At 35.4% G+C, this 19,895-nt stretch overlaps 1 protein-coding gene across 3 annotated transcripts in view; it reads right to left on the minus strand.

Moving 5' to 3' along the window:
- DPH6 (diphthamine biosynthesis 6) overlaps nt 1-19,895 on the minus strand; it is a 212,078-nt gene that overhangs the window by 42,823 nt on the left and 149,360 nt on the right. For all 3 annotated transcript variants that reach the window (XM_050334899.1, XM_050334898.1, XM_050334900.1), the window contains exon 14: nt 8,469-8,874. In XM_050334899.1, the coding sequence (XP_050190856.1) occupies nt 8,469-8,874 (406 nt within the window). The remainder of the gene's footprint in view (nt 1-8,468; nt 8,875-19,895) is intronic.

A 19,895-nucleotide genomic window follows, 5' to 3' on the forward strand; every position in this document is an offset into this window, starting at 1 on the left:
TTGATATTAGCAGTGCAAAAAATTCTTGATTTCTTTGATTAAAAATATTTAAGTACAGTTTCTGTTATTAATCAAAAATACTTTCAAAGGGAGTTAGGAAAAGTTATCAGAGAAGAACTTCTCAGTGCAGAGGTTATGTCACAGAATGACTGACAATGGTCAGCCAGCCAGCAGTCATTCTACCCTCCTGTGGATCATCCAGTCCATGGGACAGTAGACACACTGAATCAACCCAGGAACCTGCTCAGGAGCAAACTATCCACTTAATCATTGATCTTCCTGCTACTGTTAGAGTGTTGGGTTTTATATCATTATTGGTTGGAAACGTAACTCTGTACAGAGTCCCTTCTTACAAAATTCACTCTTTTCTCTCATAGAACTATCTCTTAGGTTTGCTAGACAAAGAGCAAATGGCAAGCATTTTGGTACTAAAGAAGAAATACAAAAGACAATCTAATCATGCCAAAATTCCATCTACTGTAGTATGTTGTTTCCAGCAACAGTCCTAAGTAAATGTCTAGAATAACTAATAACAAGGGATGCAGCTATGATATCATCCCGAATTCATTTTGAGCCTACAATTATTTTAAGGTCAGTAGACTTCCTATGTCAGACGTACTTTCACTCGTCTAAACACCATAATAGTTTTATTTCTTAGTTTGTAAATAAAAAGTAACTTGGATCTATACAAATGATGAAGCGTTCTCTAGAAATTAAGCTCTTTACATGTCTATTGATTTAGAATTACAGAACTGGTGCCAAAACGTTGGCACGTTAAAACAGTCTCAGAGAAAAACTTCCTATGTAGTTGTAAATTGTAATCTGTGATGTGTCCTTAAAGTGTGAGTTTGTTACAAATGGTTTCTAGATAGCAAGACAGATCATATATGCTTCATATATTAAACACCAGATGATCCAAAATTGGCAATGATTGCATGCTCGATGTCATTGTTATAAGATGCTTTTATAGTGGTTCTCTGTCAACAAAACATGAAACAAAGTTTCTCACAATTAATTTTGACATTGTAGAAAGGTGCTTGTACTTCATACATTTTATACACTTATGCAGATATTTATGTATATTTGGACAGACCATGTATACATTCACCTGTCTAGAGGATACCAATTTTCTAGAATAGTAATCATTTGTTCTGACTCTTTGCAGATATAATTATGAAATGACCCCTTCTGACTCATTACAGAAGAGATTCTCATTCCATAAGTTTCTTTACATTGATTCTTTTAAGATTTCAATTTTATAGCCTATTGCTTAACAAATTTAACAAATTCTAATGTTTATTGACATAACTTACTAACTAATATCAAGCAGCAAAGCCACTGCCTGGATCACTGTAAAAAGCATCTAGCACCTTCCAAACTGCTTGTGTGAGGAAAGCAAATCAGTTTTCAACAAGTTAGTGAACTTGGGAAATTCTTCTTTATAATCTGTGACTTTCTCTACAAAAGGTCTGTTTTCTGACAGGTCTGTTCTGTCCTACAGGTCACTGTATGTAAATCTTTAACAGGAAAATTGAAGTCTACACAAAAAATTCATTTAGTGAGAAGTTCAGTAGCACTTCAACATAACGTGAAAACATGGATGGTTAGAGTTGCCTATAAATGTATCTTAGATTTTAGTGGCAGAAATTCTGAAAGACATATGAAGTTGTACACAGTAGCTTTAAAACAACTTTACCAATTTATTGCTGGTGTTCTGTATCAAGGATATAAGGGGTATGTTCCCAATCAGTCTTGGGTCAAACAGTTAAAGAATTTATTTCCATTTAAAGTTTTAGTCGAGATTTTTATGTATGACTGTGCAATCCACATGACATTAGATGTCACATGCTGTCCACTTTGAATAAAGGTGAGTTCTAACTTTGCTCCCCAGCCTTGGCACCAAGTGGATGAATTTTGCTCAATCTAGTATCTGTGCACTTTAAAAATAAATTTCCCATCCTAAAGGAGAGAAAGTCATTGCCCTAAAGCAGGATCTAATATACTTTAAGATGCCTCACGGGCGTAAAACACTTTTCTATGCAAATTTAGTTGAGAGGCATTATTAATATTAAAACAATTTCTCCATCTCTTGGATAACAAACATAAAATCTTTTCCTATAGTTTTATATGAGATATTTTGCTTAAAATATGTACACACTGACTTGCAGTAGATGCAATAACTGCCCAATGTTGAAAAAATTAGAAAAAGTTTAAAATGTCAGCATCTTAACAGTCATTTAATATATCAGATCTCTTGACTGGATAGTTTGGGTAGCAATAGCAAGATTGCAAAACACCTCTGTGGCTAAAGACCAAATGTAGCTATTTCTATGCTTTTAAAATGTCATTTCAAACACACGTCATTTTAAACACACTCAAGAACCACATCAGTATTTCTGGATTACTTCTGCATATTATAAACTGATTAATTTCCCAAAGTATTAATTTAAGTTGGGGGTTTTTTTTGGTTGTGGTTTTTTTTTTTTTTTTCAGCAGCAGTATAGGTTTGCTGCTTGAACTATTACACTTGGCAAATTCAATGTTTTCTTAACAGGAAACCCAAGGAATTTAAAGTGAAATTTTACTCTTTTTTCAGGTTTACAATTCCTCTCATATTTTCCATTTAGAATAAATTAATATTTTTGGTAGAAAGTCAAGCTCAAGTTTTACAGCCTATTTCAGACAGCATCAAGATATCTAAAAAATATTTTTGTTCAGCCAAATTGTATATGTTAGTCACAACAAATACTTTGTTGGTTAGTGACTACAAAGCTTTACCTAGTGACTGCAGTTAGATTTCAAAAGTTATGTACTTGCTTCATTGTTACTCATTATAGAGTTCTTAACGACTGTTTAGTTTCTACTCACATGAGTGGTTCTCCACAACTGCTGAGTAAATACCGATTACTCGCATGAGAACACACAGACCTACATACAAGTGTCTGATGGCTGAGATTCCAGCTGTCCCCATGGGAAATTGTTTCCCAGTATGTAAGGGCCTACCCATCAAGAAAGTTAAGTTGAAATAAATTTCCAGTATGAATTTAAAGTTGAAAAATATTAAACTGTAATGCACATGGACATGTGTTATTATAAAAATGCATCTTGGTATCTTCTCTGGATCTTCTTCCCCCTTCCCTTAGATTTACACTACATAATGCATATCTGTCAGTACTGGAAACTCTGTGTGTTTTGGAAAGCATCTGGAAAATGTGTTGATAATGCAGTATTTTAACAAATGGAATACGTTAAATTTGATCAGATGGAAAATCTTTAGTTTAAAAGCTGCATGCTGTACATGCATCAGGGTGTTACTCTGTCATTGCAAGGACTCTAAATGAGTGCCAAACCCCCAGAGCTTCTCTTTCAACAGAAGAAACATTCCCATTACAAGTAAGATTTTCTATAGTCCAGCTGAATTAAAAAACTTGATAAACATATAAGTACTAGGAACCTTTTAAACCTAAACATTTACAGAGTAGAGTCACTTTAAAAACTAATTATATATTCATTTTAATGCTGCTACCAGACTGTCTATTCCTGTTTTCTTTTGCCTTTTATATTCCCAGTTAATTTTTTTCTATAGTATTAAAAACGGATTATGTAATATGATGTTCTGGTGAATGCAGGACCTTTCCTACTCCCAAATAAATATTCAAAAATATTTTGCATACATCCTATGAACAAGGCTTGTGAAATCATAATGTGAGGACTTATGAACATTCATCTTTCCTATACGGAAGTATAATCTAGTCAACTGGATGGTATAGCAAATCATCCTGACACATTTATATTAATGCACATTTGAATGAGAAAAAGAAAGAAATAGTCAAATTTATGTTAAAGACTTCTAAGGGCTTAACAGCATCTTACTAAGTATATATGTCAGCTTAATCTAATCCTCCTACTTCTAATACGTTCTGTGGTCTCTGCACGGGGCCCATAATGCTCTCGCATGTTATGAGGGATTGCCTCTGAGAAGTTCAACATCAGTACTACACTTTGTTCAATAAAACTTTACATCTGGTCTTAGGATGACAGAAAGCTATCTGTCTCAAATTTGCATTACAAACCTTCAGCTTCTTTTGACATCAGTAACACCAGCTATAATAATTTCCAATAACCTGTTACAATATGCAGAGTGTACATATTCCTGGTTCTCATCTTACTCTGTCAGGTAACAACAGATTAATTTATTTGGACAGTTTTAAATAAATGATGATTTCTTTACACTCAAAAAAAGCAATCATCTAATCAGAGGCTCATTTGAGAAGATCTGTAGCAGTATATCCTCCCTTCACTCCAATTTTATGTTGTAATCAGAAAAAAGGTACCTTTATTTCTTTTCTGTGCTTTTGAGGAGTCAACATATTGCAGTTCAAGATCTTACAAGAATTATTGAAGAGTATTTACTAATCTTATGAGATGATGGAAGTCCACCTTAAAATCCACTAATGTGGAACAATTTTCTTCTCAAACATCTCTCCTGATTTCCGAGACATGATAATTTCTTTTCCATTACAGATACATCTGTCTGATGTATTTCATGTTAAAAATATTTGAAAAGCAGTCTATTATCCCCTGCTACATTATTAAAATTATTTTTCTTCAGCAGATAATGCATGTGATGGGAGTTGAAGACTCCAAAAGGACAGATCTACTTGTGGGATTAACAATATCTAACACATCAGAGATCAAACGTGTCACTTATGGATTATCATACAGATGGGTAGCAACCTGTACTACCTGAGCCGAATTAATAAATGGCAATTGCAAAACTGGTCTCTCAATATAATTTGTGTTCTGGTAGCCACATCAAAAAACCAGTATTTTTTAAAAAACCACATATTAGGCCTTCAGATTTACATTTCTGCTTTATACGATGTCCCAGTAAAATGATATTCTGTGATTGAAAGGCAGTTTTACCAACTATCTCATCAGTAGCTTAAGTAAATTCTGTTACCTGACTACAGAAAGGTAGTAGAAATCACCACAGAGACATCCAAATACTCAAAATATCTTAGGACAAGTCTACAGAGACAGATATGAACAAGTTTTGACCATTCTCAGAGCTGATAAGACACAAAGCAGTGCTACTATGGAAAGCAGTATTGTTCCCTATTGTAATCTACCCCATTCAGATGCATTCTGCCCCATTCAGGTGTATTCTAGAAGCAGAGAAGGCTCAAAAAGAAAACAGGAATAAACTGTGAGAAAGTGGAAGGAACTGTTGCCATCAGAACTTAACAATCACCTTCATCTGGCGTTATAGGCAGGTTGAAATACCTTGGGATTCAAAAGAAAGACCTGATATTAGTTCTGGTAGACTAAAACTATGAAGCACACTAAAGGACATGCACATCTGCAGTAGTTCTGCCTGTCAAAACTAAAGACTGACAATAATAACTGAGAAGATAAAACACAGACTATGTCATCTTGCTTACGGACACTGTCTATGGGATACTGAAATTAATAATAATAATGGCCAGTCTTCGCGAGCGAAGATCCGGGGAAGGTCTTTCCACCTTCCAGCCTGCGCATTGGATTTTTTAGGTGAGACACAGTGTGCGCGGAACTGAGCCCACCCTTTAATCCTAAGGTTCATCTGCCGGGGCCAAGCGAGCTTGGACGGTGGCAGCGAGGTCCTCAGGACGTAGATGGGTTGCCTTTTTAAGGGCTAACAAGCCCCACCTGCCCGGGAGTGGCCCTGACCAGGAATCAAACCCGGGCCTCGGCGGTGACAGCGCCGCACCCTTAACCACTAGACCACCAGGGGCTCCCGATACTGAAATTAATGGGAACATATTGGACACCTCATAGAATGATTTGGTAACTGAGAGTAAATATATATGTCTGAGTGTATTTTAAATTACGAGAAGTAAAATTATAATAATAGTGCAAGAGACAGTCAAAGACATGGTTCAGTAATATGCCACATCCCTTTGAAAGTTGAGGATGCTTTACTGGAAACTAAATGCCTTTCAAGGCTCCAAGAACATGTATTACCAGAACATTTGAATATGTCCCTATATCTTAACAATAAATTAATAATTAGACTTCCAATTTTGAATCGGATGGAAACTATCATCAAGACAAACTTCAACAACAACTATTTTAATTTGAGAAATTATTTTTGAATATATTTCACATTTATCCTTCACTATGTGAATTTTCTGGAAATTTTTCCTAAGAAGAAAAAAGTTACTGTAAAATTCTTCATAAATGAAGTGTACTACTTGTAAATTTATGAAATGAAATAGTGCTACTTGTAAATTTAATGTATTCTATATATTCTAGAGATTTGCAAAAAAGTCTTTCTTATCAGTGGGGATAATGATAAAATTGGTATAATGACAGGAATTATTATGACAGTGCAGAGATCTGAACACAACAAGAATGAATATATGACAATCACAACAAATCTTTCTATGTCTATGCTATTGGTAGTATAACATGAATGGAATTGAATCAAATTTTTATGCACACAATTTTTACATTATATTGAACAATATATTTTATAAAGGAAATGAAATTGTTCTGGAAGTAATTATTCTATGGCCTATATCAGAAAGAAAGCAGGCAAAACAGTAATGTTAATCCCATGCCAGGAACATGTTTTATCAGGTTTCCTTTTAGTTCTTAAACAAGATGTAGTAAAAACAACAACATTCTGTCAGACTATATGTTCATTCCTTGCTTCCTGGATTAAATATGCTTATTCTATGCCACATTTTTATAGCTTTCAATTCCTGTACTTTAAATCTATTAAACCATGTCAAGTTGAATTTTCTTCAAAAACTGCTGCAGGTTAAGAAAAAAAATAGGACAGTAGAATTTTTGAGGGCTAACATTTATGTCAGCTAATTAATATGGATCAGTTGTGGTCTGCAAGGATTTTTTAAAGTGCATGCATGTTTGAGATAAATATAGACTAAGAATCTGATTTTGTTCCTTCTCAAATTGAAAGCAAAGCTCTTACTGATTTCAATACAAGTATGGTCTACCAGTTTTATAGGCCTGACAGATAAAACAAGTTTTGTGCTCTTGCATAATATTAGTTGTCCCAAATTCAGCATAACCCAAAATGCAGATCTACAACATAAGAAATAAACTTTAGTTGTAACAATACATTTATTGCTCTGTATTCTCTTTAATTGGTCAGGGAATGAGATTTTGAAAAAATAAACACTGGGGTAAAACCCAGCAAATTTGTTTGGATAACAAGTTCTACCTTAAGTAAGTTGGTAAGAAATCAGCCTATGTTCAAAATCAGACACCCTCTAATCCAGAAGATACACTGACATTTCCTTATTTTAAAACATTAATATTTAATTTATTAAATATTTAATTTGTTAAATATTTATTATTCTCAAAAGAGTTTCTGCTAGCAGACAGGAATTGGTTATTTGAACATAGTTCTAGATCATGACAAAAACAGGCTACCAAATGGACAACTGTTCAAACACTTTTATGCAAAAGATTCATTCTCTCTATGTTGAATCCTGAAGTGGCTGGACTTCTCGGAAACTTCTATTTCATGGAATCACAGAATAACTCATACTGAAGCAAGATCATCTAATCCGACCGCCTACTCAAAATCAGTTCAGATGTGAGATTAGAGCAAGTAATCCAGGACTTTATTCTCTTTGGATCTCAAAAAGGCCAAGAACAGAGCCTTTCAATATGAGAAACATGCCTGGTAACCAGAAAAAGAACAAATGTATCTTAATCATAGAACTGTAAAACAGTTTGGTTGGAAGAGATCTCCAAGATCATGGAGTTCAGCTGTAAACCTAACACTGCCAGGTCTACCATTTAACTGTGTCCCTCAGCATCAAATCTACACATCTTTTATTCACCTCCAGGGATGGTGATTCCATCATTTCCCTGGGCAGCCTGTTGCAATGCTTGATAACCCTTCTGGTCAAGTAAGTATTCCTAATATACAATCTAATACTCCCCTGGGGCAACTTGAGACCATTTCTTCTTGTCCTGTTGCTTGGAGAGCATGGGAGAAGAGACAAACCCCCACCTCGTTACAACCTTCTTTCAGGTAGTTGTAGAGAGCAATAAAATCCTCCCTGAGCCTCCCTTTCTTCAGGCTAAACAACCCCAGCTCCCTCAACCACTCCTCAAATGACTTACTCTCTAAATCCTTCACCAGCTCTGTTGCACTTCTCTGGACACTCTCCAGCACCTCAATGTCTTTCTCGTAGTGAGGGGCCCAAAACTGAATACAGGATTCAAAGTGTGGCCACACCAGTGCCCAGTACAGGGGAACAATCATTTCCCTTCTCCTGCTGGCCACACCATTTCTCATACAAGACAGGATACCACTGGCCTTCTTGGCCACCTATTCTTGAAAGGCACTTGTAAAATGTCTTCTTCCAATGAAATCTCATATAGAAATAAACAAAAATTACCTTAGGCTTAGTATTACACGTGGTTCCTGTTGTGGTAAGTCTTACCTTTTTGTAGTGTTTCCACATCAAAGACATGCTCCTTGAAGAAAGCTCTAAGGGACAAAGGACTCGCACTGCAGTCTTCCGAAAGTTTCTCAACAGTTTGTTTAAACATAGCAACTAAGTCATGAAGAGGTCCATCTAAATCAAGGGGAGAAGTGGATGGTGAAATCAAGCTCAGACGTAAAGAGATTGATGCACAAGATGCAGAACTAGACTCCACAGATTCACACTCAATTTGGAAACTCTCTGACAACATCTTCATTGCAAAATGTTTTCTTTGGAGTGGTTCATCAACTACTGCAATAACATGCCATTCAATGGCAGCATCTCTGGGGAGGTGAGGTATTACCACCACAGTAAGCAACCCACACACTGCAGTTTCATCATGATGCGTTTCTGAGTCTTCTTCCTAAAAGATAAACAAAATATTGTCCATATTACAGAGCTGGTAAAAATTAGCATTGCTAAAATTTAGCTAAAATATTCAAAAAAGTATATGCAGTACAGTTATTTCATGGAGACTTCCCCTCAACTTTCCTTCTTATTGAAAAGTCATCTTGAGCAATTATGAAGTTGTTTGACAGTATCTGCTCATTTTTGCAATCTCAAACAACTACTATGCCTGTACCACTAAAAAAAAGCTGATCATGACGTACTTTGCACTCATTCTGCAATTAAAAGTCTTTTTGCAATGGTAACAGTCTGTACCAATGGTCTTTGAGGAATAAAAAATGGTAGTAACTACCAAAACTACAGAAATGGCTTAGTAAAGCACATTAAGCTTTATTTTAAAAGTTGGAGTTCTAAAGATGCAGTTCAGATTAAGCAAAGACATAGTTCAGACAGTTCTGAACAGCAGAATTTCCTCAATCAAACCCTCTTAGAATGTGTTTTCTTGATAGTAGAGTTCATTTAGAATGCATATTTAAATTGTTTTCACATCAACCAGCGTGTCTGCTTAGTTAACTTGGTAAGCTAATTCTGAGTAACTGAGGTCCTTTTCCTCTGATGGTTTTTAATAGTTTTCAAATAGCTGAACACTTGAAATGCTTGTTTTGATGAGTAGATTACATTTTTCCTCCATTTTTCCTCCATTTCTATGAAGTGACAGTATACTAAGTATTTTTAATATTAGTGACTTACACCATTTTCTTTGTGTACACAGATAATAACTTTTTTATATACCAATTTGCTTACACAGCAGTATATACTGGCCATATTGTCCATTTCTTGACCTTTGAAAGGAAAAATAATAACAAGGCAAACCTGCCATTTTGCCTGAAGTCGATAAGGCCATATAACTTGCAGTACCTTCAATTCACAAGCTCAATTTTCATCCACTCGCTCTCAACTTTGAGAGGAAGAAATAATAACAGGTTCCAGGCACTTTATTTCAAAATTCACTCACAAAGTTATTGACAAGAATTCTGCACAGAATACCTTTGATGCTTGACCCTCGTGAGCTGTTTACATGAAAAATGCACTTACTTCTATATTAATGATAGTGGAGTGTAATTCTATCCCAAACATGTAGCAATTGCTTTAGCATTTCTGTTTTTGATATGGGAACAAAAACAGGGATAATTTGTCTCAAATTGCAGTCACTTCAGTCATAATAAAATCTCACGGAGTACTGTTTGCTTTCAGTACTTTTATTAGGCTGGCTGGGGCTGTTATTAAGGTACCAACACATAAATGTTATATTAGCACTTAACAGGAGCACAGTATTCTCCTCTAGGACATGAATTCTAACCTTGTCAATATAATTCTGCTCTGAGTGCTGTAAAACAGTTTAAAAAGACGAAATACTGGAGCTTTGCATTGATGAAAAAAAAAGAAGTCATGCTCATTCAGGCTTAAAGGCCACTTTGCTGGCCCAAGGTGCTGAGGTACTGGTTAGAAAAAAAGAGTCTAAAGAAGCTCTCTCAGGTCACATCAGGCACTAAGACAAACTTTTCGACTTCCCTGTACTTGTCTTAGGTTGTTAAATCAATTACTCGCTATTTCTGCTTGCCTTCAGCTGCCATTTAGAATATGAAGAACTACACGAAAATTAAGGCCAAGAGAAAGTACATTTCCAAATTTAACAAATGAGAATCATTCTGTGTGAAAGACTATTCATGGTGCACCTGTACAGTACCATAGCACTCATAACCTTTAACTTTAGAGTTTGCACAAAGCACAAGTGATGGAGCTACTGGGGACTAATAATCTTTCATCAGCGGCTACAGAATCTTACAGAAATACATCTAACAATGACCTCTTCTGACTTACTTTCAAGAAATTGCTGACATTTGTGTTGTACATGGATGCTGCATTTGAGTCATCTTTCAGAAATTTACAACTGTCTTAAATAGATGAATATCTTTAGGATAGACTGTCTAGTAAATGAGGATGGATATATAAGATCTGCTAAGAGATTATATTCATATGATGCAAGAACAATATAAGCAAGTATTAAGAATGAAAATGAAGAGGAATTAAATTATGGCTAAGTTGCTTTTTATAACTGATTTTGCACTCTCATCAATGAGATTCATCACTTCTGACAGGCAGCTGTGGTACTATGAATAAAAACATGTTTTTAGGGTTCTTGCCCAAGGATACTGTTGTAGGTCGTTCTATAAAGAAGTACAGGTTTCGGTCTAGTCTTTCTTTTACATCTTCACAGTCTTGGACAGAAAAAAATGAGGTAGAAGAGAATACAGATTGGATTGCAATTCTTGAAAAAGAAGTGTCAAATAATTCTTGGGAAGTTCTAAAATTCTTGTTGAGAGACATGAGAACTGTTGAGACAAACACTGTTGAAGGCAGTGATTCCTTAAAGTATGCATTCCCTGAGTTAACAAATTTGTACAAATTTTATTAGGCTACAGGTGTATCTGACATCTAAAGGTATTTGCCCTTCAACCCTTATTTTCTAGCTAGCAGTTTCCAAATGATTTTCAGTTCATGGGAGAAAGTCTGCATGTTGAAGTTCCAATTTCTGCTTGTTAGCTTTTCCATTGGATTTAATTCTTTCTAATAACAAATACTGCAAGGTAGCTTTGCACTAGGAGAAGTTCGATTGCCATAGGGGAAAATAAGCAGATCATAAAGGTTCAGTGGTTGACTGCTGAAATAATATGCAGAAAGATGCTACTTAATGTGCTACACTTTGATATGATCTGTTTTCAAGAGGACTAAAGAAGGACACCAGGTAACACCTATTCTCTATGCGAGACTGAAAATAAATTACTCTGTAACGATGTCTTTTTTCAGGAATAGATGTAAACTGGATCATCTCAGAGACCACACTATGACAGAATTCGGATTCTGTCAAGGTAAGAAATGGCAAATCCCAAAAATTTGGACAAATATTTGGTAAGACAAGTGATTTAGCTCTAACTGAATCTCACATTAGACTTTTGTCAAAACACGATGCACAACATCCTCCCTTTGCCAACAGAATCATCTGCTACTCAATTTATCAAAGATGGAAAAAAATAAGATCCATAAAGTTTGGAAAAGGAAGCCAAAAGCAGATTTTTCTAAATACATGTATTTAGAAATACATTGAACTGATATCATTCCGTATCCAAAGAAGGACTATCAACATTTTTTAACACCTTGCTTTAGAAAAAAAACATAACTCGACAAAGGACTTTTCCTACTGATATTCTTCTGGTGGTATAATGCACATTTCAATAACTCATAGGACAAACCAAAGGTACAGAGTAGATTATAGGATGGCTGAGAAAGTGAGTTTTCTTTACCTTTACTGAGAAAACTGCCATGCTAAGCTAAGTGACATCTTGGAAAGTCTGAATGGGCTGGTTAATAAAGAATCACAGCAGTTGACAGCAGTCAAGAAAGCAAGTAAAACAAAGAGAACAAAGTAGGTAACATTATGCCACTGCAGAAATTCACAGTTCACCCACATCTTGTGTAAGATAAATAACATTGCATCTCTCAACTGAAATAGGACATATTAGATCTAAAATGTAAGGTCAATAAGTATGATCAAAAGCTCTGGAGGATCTCACTGAAAATGTTCTCCAGCCTTCTTAACGAGAGGACAGAGGATTACAAAATCATACATGACATAAGAAGGGTGGATAGGGATAAGAACTGATTTTGCACGCTTGTCTTTCTGTACAAGAACTACGGACTATCAAATGACATTAGTAAGAGCATGGTTTCAAAAGGGACGATAGTGGGTGACACCTACAATTTCTTGATTCCAGGAACTTTATAGGGATTCAAGGGGAGCCTGAACCTCTCAGAACGAAGACTCAGTGGGCATTATAAAAGAGACATATTGAAATTCTTAGGTAATTCTTAATTTATATGAGTTAATAATTTATATAAAATTATTTATATAACTTAAATGAATCTATTTAAAAATGAATTAATATAGTTTGAGGTTGGGAGAATATTAAACTAGATGTACGCTTTTACTGTTTTTACTATTCACTTCTGCTTAGGGCTACTGTTTGGAGTCAGAATACTCAGCAGAGCTTACATCATTATGGCTATTCTTTTGTTCTTACATAGGAATTTATGCCAATAAATTGGCACATTAGTGGTGTGTTTGGTGAAGAACTAGGCTTTCTTGACTCGATTTGTTGATTTTTCACAACTAGTTCCTTCCAACATTTCCATAATTCTAAAGGAATTTCATGTTCATCTGTAATAATCCAGGCAGATTTTATAGATGAATAGTGAACACAGAATCAAGTAGAAGGATGCAGATAACAGCTTTGAGAGATTAAGCCTCTTCAACAGTGGTTATTGGTATCAGAATATTGGGCTGGAAGAAGAGGGAGTTCAACGTGGTTATTCCTTCTGAGAAAAAAGATTCTTCTTTTTCCCAAAACTTCTCCTTTTTCCCAAAGTAGAATCACATGTAGAACTGTAATCCTACTTTTAGGGTGACACATATATGTTCAGTCCCTGCTTAACTGATAGAGACAGCACAGACAACCAAAACATGACAGTGCCAAGCAGGAGATTTGCCTGCTTTAGGCACCTGCCACAGGAACAGGGATTTCAAGCCATGTTACACTGGAGCCATCCAGATAGTCTGCTCTACGTTAACCCCTCTAATGAGGTTCTGCAATGGATGCTCAACTCAAATCCACAAAAGTTTGGCTAGACACAGAAAGGGTCAAAGGCCTTGACAGAATACTTGTTGAAGGCCACAGTACTACAGTTATCAAGTGACATTCAATTCAGTAAGGTATCTAACAATGAGAAACGAGAAGGGGAACATCTTATATTTTATATTCGTGAATAAGTTGATGCTGAAAAGGTAGCTTGGTAGCAACATTCCTTAGGTAACACTTTTATGAATGTGTTTAATTCAGCCATACAAGCCCTTTCATATCCCAAGAGGCAAGGTGAACAACAGGGGTTATCAGTGGGTTTCTAAACTTGTAATTAACCTGTATATCTATATTAATGCAAAATGGTTATCTGAACTGCATCATACATACTGTTTTCCTGAGCTTTGCTCAGACAGAAGAAGTTATCACCTTGGTTCACAGTATTACCAAATGCTTGCATTTTGTAAGCCTCAGTTCTTAGTAAAGATTCACTGAGTTTTCATTGTGCATATTCAGGAGAGTTACAAAACACTCCCACGCTATTAAATGCCTAATGCATTCACAATACTGCTGCACACCAAACCAGGACCTAGTGTAATAAGCAGAGTTAAATCAAAAACACTGGGTTGTAAGGGTTGTAAACTAACTTAAATAGATTGTTGTTTTAAAGGTGCTAACCTTAAAAATAATTTCTCCAACTAACAGTGTATTTTTTCAATTAAAAAAATCCAAACCAGACCTATTAAAATTCCAATAAAAACACAGTAATAATGAGAATAAGACAAACCTATACTTAATTCACCGTTGGGTTTAGCAATGAGCATTTAACTATTTTGTTTAATTAAATTGAAAAAGGTACAAATTTTGGCTATTAGCATTTATTATATAAATTCTTTTGACTATCCTCCATTTGTTCTAAATGAGAAATATTCTTTTTGTTGGGTTAGTAAGGACTAGGGCCTATCTACCTCACAGCTGAATATGGAATCAGGCTGTGAGAGACAGAGATGAATGCATAATTGCTATCTCTACAAAGAACTGACTTGAAGAACAAAAAGAAAGATACTGTGATGTTACTTTTAGAAGCTGAGTTTATGAAAACCTTATATGGTACGCATTATTACACCATTATAGTGGCAAGATTAATGTGCCTTTAAATAATACATTTAAAATTTCTTTTACACTGCCTGCATTAAACAGAGTGCATCAAACTCCTGAGATCCCACTTAAGCTCTGGTAGAGTCTCTCACAACAATAGGTTTATGACTTAAAAAAGTAAAGATTCCACTAGGAAAACTGCATGAGAATAAAAATGTCAGTTCCTGAAGAAAGTAGGATAGAAGCAATCCTTTTCAACATCCTAGTTTGTCTAATAAATAGGCCACATGCATTCCTGGTATAACATATCTGAATTTAAAGAATGAATACCACAGTGTTCTATAACAACAAAATAGTTAAGAATGTTCTTTTTCTGAAGTTTACAAAAATAAGAAAGTCAGACATTTAGTATTTATTTCTGAAATAAAACAAATTACTTGCTGCATGCCAAAACACAAAACTGGCAGACTAAAAGTGAGGTCTTATAAACATGAATATTTGTCTTAGAATAAATACTGTAAATATAAACAGAAACAAGTTCTTCAGAAATTTTAGTCCCCTCTAATCACTCCACAACGTGCTGGAATTATCTGGAGGTAGTACAGTAACCATTGTGTCATGTAGAAATTGGGAAACTAGGAAACTGAGCCTGTACTTACTTGGTGTTACTGAACCAGAGAAAATCTAAAGAAAACAAGGTGGTTCTTTATTTTCTGTGTCAGCATCTGATAGCACATTTTGCAGAATAATTTCTTTTTTTATGTAGTCTTTATCTATCCTTAAAAAACCAGAAATGTGAAACAGGGAAAGTAGATATAGAGGAATAAATATAAGTATAGAAATTTAGAGGTAGTACTATTTCTAAGAGTACTTTAAATCAATTTGTCTAATTCAGATGGAATTCAAATTAATGTCTTCTCCTAATATCATGATTATAAATCCACATGCTGGCATTTGGGAAAAACATCCAAATTAAATTTTCCTCCCAATAATTGTGAAAAAAATCTCTGTGTAGCTATGGTAGTGATGCAAAATTAATTATTAGATATGAAATGATCAGCAGTTAACATGCCAAGCACAGCTTAACTTTTCACAGAGAGGCAGGTGAATAAAGTAAGCATACCTCAAGTTTTCTTAGTGAGAGTATAGGAAATCTGAATCTACACAATATATTGATGGCAATTATTAGGATTTGACAAGGTGATGGGCTGAAATTTTATGGTAGTCAACCAAGTATGTCAGAAGAAACTACCATAAAAATTAAGTAACAACACTCTTAGGGCCTAAATCCCACAATAAATATACCATAAATTTGATTTATAAGTTGAGACAGCTTTTTGGTGCATAAAGGATATATTTAAATCTTTGCAGAATCAAAAGTTTCATGACAAATGGTCTCTGAACAGTTTTACTATGGGTATAGGTAAGCATTATTTAAAAAAGGAAAGCAAATATGGAACTCATGCAAACAGAGAGTTCATAAAAAAGCAGATCAATAACTTTACAGGAGCTTGTATTGCTCAAACAGAATAAATTAGCAACTTGCTATTCTATCTTTTACCGTGATTGTCAACGGAGGCCAAGAAGTGGTATAAATTTTCATCATTTCTATGTGATAGAAGAAAGGGTTCAGTTGAAATTTAAGACATAACCTTACAAGCTCTCTTTTGATTATATTTAATAGAGAAGGATATCATTTGCTTGTTAATTTTGTTTCTCTTTTCTATTGTTGGATCACTGTGTTTCCATCCTTTCATTTCAGAAACTGAGAAGCTCTGTGACAGGATCAAAACAAGAGCAATCAGTCTCACATTTCCATGAAGACATAGTCAGCTTTGAGCAAATCTCTAGAACAAGTGAACAACTGAAAGACAGTATACAAAGTCTGCAAAAACTAGGCCATCACCTCTGCTTTCTGGACTAAGCAACCGGGAAGTTTTCTTGTGAAGGAAGCTCAATTAATTACTTGTTAGAATACATTGAAAGAAAAATAGAAAATGCAAACTTGCCAACTGAAAGAAAGACACAAGCTTCTGCATGCACAGTAAGGGAGAAGAATCTCCTATTTAGGACTGAGATTTCCATTTTTGCTTGATTTCTCAGGTAAGTATCACAATCTTGTTCTAACCCAATATCTAAAAGCAGTCTCAATAGCCCCATGTACTCCAAGTTTTCAACTACCCACCCAATCTCATAAATTTCAGTCTCTCTTCAAAATACATTTCATAATTGTATGTGACTACTATACCACCATCAGAGCTAAAGAAAGATTTAAAAATGATGGATAATCAGTTATGGGAAGCATGGGATAATACGAAATGGAAAATATGAATACCTATATCTTTTTTCTTAAGTTGAAGGGGTCAGGAAGGGATTTTCACTTTTGTTAAGTCCATACAAGATTTTGCCTGTTTGCCTTATTCTGCAGAAGAAGTCAGGCTACCAAACCGTGTGTATTTAACCAACCCTCTTCCTACTGCATGGGAAGCTCATCCTTTTGGTTCTCATCCTGTGGTATGAAGTATTTGGAACTCTTAAGGTCTAATATATTTTAGTACAAGTATACTCACAGGGTTCAAAAATGGGAATTTCTGGGTGAAATGTAATGGTCTGTGATATACAGGTCAGAATAAATAATGTAATGGTGCCTTCTAGCTGTACAAGCCACTCAAGCTATGAAATCTGTTTTATCCACTACTTAGGCTCAGCCTTTCTACCAGCACTGCAGGGCCTGAACTCTAAAAACCCACACTGAGAAGGCAACCACCTTACTCATTATGGTCTTTAATATCCCTTGCTGATAGTTTTAAATTTTTAAACAACCCTACCTGTCGTGCTCCCTTTTATGTGTTCTCATAGTTACAGATATAATTTTGGAAGCAAAATATCTAAACAGCAAGCATAATAAAAATGAAATGGGTTAAAACTTATTAGCAGTAGGGAGCAGATGTAGCAAAATTCTGCCAGTTCCCCTACATTTCCTCCCCAGCAGGGATTTTCTGTCAAGCTGTGCGTTAGTTCTATATACTAATCCAGGCTGCTGTTGCTGCAATTGCACCTTCCTATACTTTGCTATTGTACTAAAAATTCACTTTGATTTTTGATTTCTTCCTTCTTAATAATAATATTTAAAGCAGTTCCTGCAGAGCTAAATGTAAATTCAAGCACTGCATGCTAGATGCTCAAAAGGGCATGAAAATGTAAAATTGATAAGAAAATAATTACACACTGAAAAACTGTTTTATTTTCTTAAAAACCAGTAACTTTCTCTCAACAAACTAAAAATTCCTAAGCCAAGAGATAACCAGTTAATGACTGAAGTTAAGAGCCTTGAAATACCTCTCAAACATACATCATTCAATATATCACTTACAATGTGGGAAAAAAAATAACTATTTAAGGAACAAAGCCATAAATTGATAATAATATAAACTGAAAGCAAATGAAGTCTGCCACATGAAAAATGATCACATATTGTCACTCTGAGGGTTTTATTTTTCATGTGTAGTGTCAAAAATAAGCACTTAGGAAAGACAGTTGAACTGAATTAAGGATGATCAAGATGGAAAGATTTCACTTGAAAATCATTTGAGAGTGTGTACCCAAATGGGACAGAAAATGAGCAAAATTAATGGACAAAATCTACTTTGTGGGCATTAAGGATAATGGATTTTATTACTTAGAATCTGAATTTCAGATACTGATTGCAAAGATACTTTCTTTGAAAGTCTACTTTCCTTCAGGACTTTGACAATGAACTCTGGAACCAATTTTTAAACCAAATTGCAGGTTTCAGCTCATGTATTCTAATTACATCACCTGTTCACCTGTACATGGACAGCACCATTAGCTACTGTTGTTAAACCTGTAATAATTTTGTAGAATGCAAGGAAAAAAATTGTGATGCTGCTGGAGGTAGAAGAAAAACAATTTGAAAATTCTGGTGGTATTATTAAACTTCTACTAATTGCCAGGCTCTCCCTCATTGAGACAACCACCTTTATTAGTAATATGATATACAGACGTGCAATCAAAAATTATTTCATGGAATCATAGAATGGTTTGGGTCAGAAGGGGACCTTGAAGATAATCTAGTTCCAAACCCCCTGCTATGGGCAGAGATTCCCGCAACTAGTCCAGGCTGTTCAGAGACCCATCAGCACCTCCAGGGATGGGGCATCCACAACTTCCCAGGGCAACCTGTGCCAGTGCCTCACCACCCTCACAGAAAAGAATTTTTTCCTAATATTTAATCTAAACCTACTCCCTTTCAATTTGAACCCATTCCCTCTTGTCCTGTCACTATATGGTCTTGTAAATAGCCTTGCCCCATCTTTCCTGTAGGTTCCTTTCAGGTACTGGAAGGTCACAATTAGGTCACCCTGAAGGCTTCTCTGTTTCTGGCTGAACAATCCCAGTTCTCTCTGCTTTTCCTCATAGGAGAGGTGCTCCATCCCTCTGATCATCTTGTTGGCCCTCCTCTGGACTCATTCCAAGATGTCAATGTCCTTTCTGTGCTGGGGACCCCAGTATGCCGTATGCAAGGGATACCTGGTTGCAGTACTCCAGGTGAGGTCTCACTAGAGCAGAGTAGAGCGGCAGAATCCCTTCCCTTGACCTGCTGGCCACACAGCTTTGGATACAGATCAGGATACAATTGGCTTTCTGGCAGTTCATTTAATTTTGAATGCAACACTTTTTAGTAAACAAATTTTTAGTGGAAAATACATTTACATTTTTCCTTGTGCATATCAGTACTTTTGAGTTAAATGGTTTTGGCCAGGGTAGTCAGTTACTTTCATTTTTCAGTATGGCATGACTGCAAAGAAAGATCAGTGAAATGGCATATAACAGGACTATTAGGACTTCACATGACCTTTATTTTAACTCAAACCATTTACATTGGTCAGTAATGTCCTACATACAGTTTGGAACTTGAATTTTGCAGGACCAGTTTTCCCCAGTTCAGTGTTACAGGAGTCAAACTCAGGTTATGCAATTCAGGTTATTTCTTACAATCCACTGTAATGGGTTGCCCAAAAAGTTAGATAAAAACTCAACCCTGTTCCAGTTTTTATTGTCAAGCATGAATTTATATGATATATAATACAATATAATACTTTGATCCATTCAGGTTAGCTGTCTCAGCCAAACCCCAGCCTGTATTTTCATCAGCTAAGAGTTACATTTTCCGCTTTCAGACTTGCTTCTTTGTTGATATATGTATGCAAAAGTAACTACTTTG

The sequence above is a fragment of the Myiozetetes cayanensis genome, unplaced genomic scaffold (assembly GCF_022539395.1).
Source record: "Myiozetetes cayanensis isolate MyiCay16 unplaced genomic scaffold, myiCay2020 scf6-25, whole genome shotgun sequence".
In the NCBI taxonomy this organism is placed as follows: Eukaryota; Metazoa; Chordata; class Aves; order Passeriformes; family Tyrannidae; genus Myiozetetes; species Myiozetetes cayanensis.